Source organism: Sorex fumeus, unplaced genomic scaffold (assembly GCF_029834395.1).
Source record: "Sorex fumeus unplaced genomic scaffold, SorFum_2.1 ptg000199l, whole genome shotgun sequence".
Taxonomy (NCBI): domain Eukaryota; kingdom Metazoa; phylum Chordata; class Mammalia; order Eulipotyphla; family Soricidae; genus Sorex; species Sorex fumeus.
In genome coordinates this window covers 72,510-77,571 of record NW_026606256.1, presented here as the reverse complement: position 1 = coordinate 77,571, position 5,062 = coordinate 72,510, and the positions used below count along the sequence as shown (strand labels likewise).

Genomic DNA, 5,062 nt, shown 5'->3' with positions numbered 1-5,062 from the left:
CAAGGGTCCCGCGGGGAAAGATTTAAGGAGGGAGGAGGTGGAGGAAGGGGGTGGGGAGGCAGGCTACTCCCAGGGGCAGGAAAGGATGTGCTTTGGGGGATATCCGCCGAGAAAGTGGGAGTGGGAACGGGAGAGGCTGGAGCCAGGGGTGAGGGCTGGCTGAGGCCACAGAAGCCTGAGAGTGGAGACAGGAAGGTGGGCTGGGTGCAGAAGCAGGTGGGTGTGAACAGGGTTTCCAGGGTGGATCCCCCAAGAGGGGGAATAACGGGCCGCAGGGTCTGGGTTTGGACAGAAGAAGCCAGAGACGTCTGTGGGCGCCCTGGTCTTGTTTGGGTTTGTCAGAACTGGGCTGGAGCCGCCGCAGGGCTCACAGCCAAGAGGACGCCACCTTTGATCTCTGGATGTGTACCTGTTTTGGTGGACAGGAGTGATACGGGCTCCTGGCTCAGCCTGGGCCCCCACCCCGCAGAGGACAGAGGGTGTGAGGCCTGACCCCGCCCCCCTTTGCCCTTTCATCTTCGCACGGGTGTCCACTGTGTCCAGATCCACCGGGATGTTTTCCTCTGTGACTAGAGGGAGACGAGGGGGACGGTAAATGAGGGGGCTGAGGCCTGGGACTTGGGGCACGGGGCTGCCTGTCCCAGGGCACCAGGGGGAGCCCAGTTCCCTCCCCTTCTCTAAGAGCTGGCCTCATCTGCTCGCTCATGCTCGAAGTCCAAGTTGGTAAATGTCCTCGTGGACCTCTCGTCACAGTCATCGAACCAAATCGAATCGTCTTCCCAGAGTCTGCGTCCAGCAGCACTCATCAGGCATGACTGTCCCATAGGGGGCAACTTTGCTGTCCCACTCCCCCGCCATGGTCTCTGTCCCCACGCCATAACTGTGGCCTGCCCTCTGCTGTTGCACCACGTAGAAGCCCACGGCCATTCCCAGTGGCAGCAGCAACACGGCTCCGGCCCCCGCCAGGCCGCCAACCAGCGCCCTCCAGGACACGGCCACCTTGCACCGCGGGCCCGAGTACCAGTGCGTGGAGGAGAAGCAGCTGGTGGAAGGGACACAGGTCACTGACATCCCCCAGGGTCCACTGGGACGGTGGACTCACTGCACCCCTGCTGCAGCAGGCTGGGGTGTAGGAGGTGTGGTGGGGCACCAACTAGGTCCAGAGGGTCTGCTGGGCAGGGCTCCTGGGAGGCGGGACTGGCACTTGGTCCGGGGCGGGGCTCTTTGTCGTGTGGGCGGGCCCTGGACGGGGATCCTCCCACCCGTGGGCGGGGCTCACGGGCAGGTGGGCCCGCTCTTCTCCAGGATGCACCGGCCCAAGTTGCAGTCAATGGCGTTAGGCAGGCCTGCGGAGAAGTTGGTGACGCAGTGGAGCTTGTTGTTCTCCAGGGGGGAGTATATCTCATAGCCCTCAGTAGCAGCGCGTTGACAGAGGTCTGGGGCGTGGGCGGGGGTGAGGGGGGCAGCGAGACAGAGACCTCAGTCACTTGGAGGCCTGGTAGTAGGATAAAGACTCATCTCGGGGCAGATGTGGTGGGAGAGCCGGGCTCCACAGCCCGCGCCCTCTTTGGGGGGTGCTCAGCTGGAAGCGCTAGAGAGGGGGTCCAGCCTGCGCCACATCACCTGTCTCTCTCAAAAGCGTTCCTTCCCAGGGGCCGGAGAGGTAGTATAAGGGCTAGGGCGCTTGCCTTACATGCCACCCATCCAGCATCCCACACAGTTCCCCAACTCATTCCTGAGCACAGAGCCAAGAGCAATCCTGGAACACTGTTGGGTGTAACACCAAAACAAATGAACAAAACCTCTCCCTGCCCTCCACCCAAGCTCTGGTGGGTGGGCATCCCTTGTGAGAGGATTCAGGAGTTCCTGGGAACCCCTCCCCCTCACTTTATAATCCGGCTTGAAGACCGAGTTATCCACCTTGATGGAGTTGGTCTTAAAGCACAGGGCTGGGGGACACAGTTGGAATTGGGGTTGTCAGCGAAACAGGGTAGGTGGAGAGGGCCAGGGGTGAAGTATGGGGGTACCTGGGAAGCCTCCTTCATCTCCGCCAAATAATCAGGGTCCTCTGCTGTTCTGGAAGTTGAGTGGTACTCTCGGGGGTCTCCTCCCAGTCCCTCAGTTCTGGAGAGCTGGCTGTGGGCCTGTTTCCCATCTTCCCATTTGCTGGCAGTGCCCCGCAGGGGCCGTGTGGGTCCTGGAACTCACTCTGGTTGCTCTGGCAGCTGTCGGGGTCCTGGTTGGCACCATGGAGCTCCTCTCTCAGAACCTCCTTCACTTTCTCATATTCCTCACTCAGCTGGGCGCTGAAGGGCAGCTTCAAGAGGACGATGTAGTTCACCACGATGCTGCCCATGCTGAAAGTCGGGACATCAGGGGTCATAGGTCCTGGGAAAATCATCTCCAGGACGAACTGCCAGTGCCCAAGAGCATCAGGTGTCGCAGTCACAGGGGTGAATTGAGGCCTGAGACACAAGCTCAGAAGAGCCTTCTAGCACCCCTGGCACTCAGGGAAGGCAAGACATGGTCATGTCTTGGTCATGGTGGACATGGTCAGCATCAGGAAGTCCTCTCCAAGCCAGGTCTCAGGCTCCCACCAGCCAGAGAGAGGCCCATCACTGCATCTGGACACCAGGGTTCCCCTGGCCTCACACTCTGCTTCCCTGCCCATCCCATGCCCTCTGTCTCCTTCCAGTGCCCTGGAGGGGTAGGGGGCTTCCCTCCCACAAGGAGATGGTTCCAGAAGGTGATGGAGAGACTCTGATGGGCTGATGTCCTGGGCACCCCACCTCTGCCCCTCCTTATGGATTCTGTTTTTTCCCAATGCAAGGATGACTTCTCTGGCCTTTCTCCACACCCATCCCGCCCCACCTCTGTACACTCCCCCCCCCTCCACGGTCCCCAGAGCATCTCTACCTCAGGAATCAGATCTCCACACCCTCAAACTCCGGCACATTTTTGTAAACCATCTTCATTTGAAATATCAAGAATCTCTGCTCTCATGGCTGTATTCCCAGGCCTTCAGGGGACTCCAGTTCACTCCAGGGGAGGACTCAGGAAGCCCCTCTGCCCCCCACCTTACTCTGGAAAGAATTGCTGAAGTCTTTGTGAGCATTGGCTGTGGGATCCTTGAGAACCTCAGAGAAGTCTTGGTCCACAAACACCTCCGTCCCCACCTCAGCTTCCACAGTATCTGTACATGGCATCACAGCTTGCTCCTCCTGCTTGCCTCTGCCCCCCACCCAGGGGCACCCCTGCCCTGCTCCTTGCTCTCTGAGGATCCACAGAGCAGCAAGATCGACAAAGAAGTGGTTTCTGGGCTGAGTTGTCTGCTCAAGTGGGATTCAACATAATGGGACCCAAAGATACCACCCACTCCCACTCCCAAACTTGTCAAGGATATTCAACCCTGGAGGACAAGGAGGAATTTGGGCCAGAGTGATAGTCCAGCGGGGAGGGCTGCTAGGGGTGGAAACAGACATGGTGGGGGTGTTGGGGCTGGTGATGATGGTAGTTGTTGATGCACATGTAGTGGGATACTTGGTTGTGGTGGTGGTTGGGGTTGTTTCACTGGTTGTTGTGGCTGTAGTGATCCTGGTGGGTTTCGAAACATCTGTGGTGGTGAGTGTAGTGGTAAGTTGTAGGGCTGGTGGTTTTGGCAGTTGTTGATTCAGATGTTGTAGTGGGAGATTTGGTTGTGGTGGTGATCGGGGTTGTAGTGCTGACTGTTATGGCTTCCGTGCTAATGGTTGTGGCAGTAGTGATCCTGTTGGTGGTGGGAACAGTGTAATGGTAGCTTTGAGGGTGGTTGTGGGGCTAGTGTTTATGGTAGTTGTTGATGCAGTTGTTGTAGAGGGGGACTTGGTTGTGGTGGTGGTTGGGGTTGTTTCACTGGTTGTTGTCGATTAAGGGAACTGGTTGTGGAAGTACTGATCCTGGTGGTGGTGGGAACTTCTGAGGTGATGACTGTGGTGGTAGTTGTGGAGCTGGTGGTGATGGTAGTTGTTGATGCAGATGTTGTAGTGGGAGACTTGGTTGTTGTGGTGGTTAGGGTTGTTTTTGTTTTTTTGGGTTTTTTTTTTGGCTTTTTGGGTCATACCCAGAGATACACAGGAGTTATTCCTGGATCTGCACTCAGGAATCACTCCTGAGTGCTCGGGGTGACCATAGGGGATGCTGGGAATTGAACCTGGGTCAGCCGCATGCAAGGCAAACGTCCTACTCTCTGTGCTTTCACTCCAGCCTTGGTTAGGGTTGTTGTACTGGCTGTTGTGGCTTCTGTACTAATGGTTGTGGCAGTAGTGATCCCCGTGATAGTGGGAATGGGTGTAGTGGTATCTGTGACGGTTGTTCTGGGGCTAGTGTTTATGTTTTATTATAGTTGTCGATGCAGTTGTTGTAGAGGGAGACTTGGTTGTGGTGGTTGGGATTGTTTTTCTGGTTGCTGTCAATACAGGGGAAGTGACTGTGGCAGTACTGATCCTGGGTGGCGGTGGGAACATCTGTGGTGGTGACTATGGTGGTACTTGTGGGGCTGGTGGTGATGGTAGCTGTTGATGCAGATGTTGTATTGGGAGACTTGGTTGTGGTAGTCGAGGTTGTTTTTCTGGTTGTTGTTGATTCAGGGGAAGTGTTTGTTTCAGTACCGATCCTGGTGGTGGTGGGAACATCTGTGGTGGTGACTGTGGTGGTACTTGTGGGACTGGTAGTGATGGTAGTTGTTGATGCAGATGTTGTAGTGGGAGACTTGGTTGTGGTGGTGGTCAAGTTTGTTGTACTGGCTATTGTGGCTTCAGTGTTAATGCTTGTGGCAGTCATGATTCTTGTGGTAGTGGGAACGGGTGTAGTTGTAGCTGTGAGGGTGCTTGTGTGGCTGGTGGTGATGGTAGTGGTTGAAGCAGTTGTTGTAATGGGAGACTCGGTTTTGGTGCTGGTCGGGATTATTGCATAAAACTTAGTGTCTTCCATGTAGTAGTTGTGGGAGAACTGAAGATGGTGCTGGTGGAAACATGTGTGGCAGTATCTGTGAGGGTGGTTGTGGAACTAGTGATTTTTGTGGTGG

At 56.2% G+C, this 5,062-nt stretch overlaps 1 protein-coding gene across 1 annotated transcript; it reads right to left on the bottom strand.

The window, feature by feature from the left end:
- Positions 1–753: 753 nt before the first annotated feature.
- Positions 754–3,206, bottom strand: LOC130017531 (mucin-3B-like). Its single transcript, XM_056108228.1, has 5 exons — positions 3,078–3,206; positions 2,209–2,413; positions 1,902–1,949; positions 1,280–1,463; positions 754–1,042 (listed from the first exon to the last, which is right to left on the bottom strand). Exons 1-5 carry the CDS (start codon positions 3,204–3,206, stop codon positions 754–756), a joined length of 855 nt encoding a protein of 284 aa, XP_055964203.1.
- Between the last annotated feature and the right edge of the window lie 1,856 nt (positions 3,207–5,062).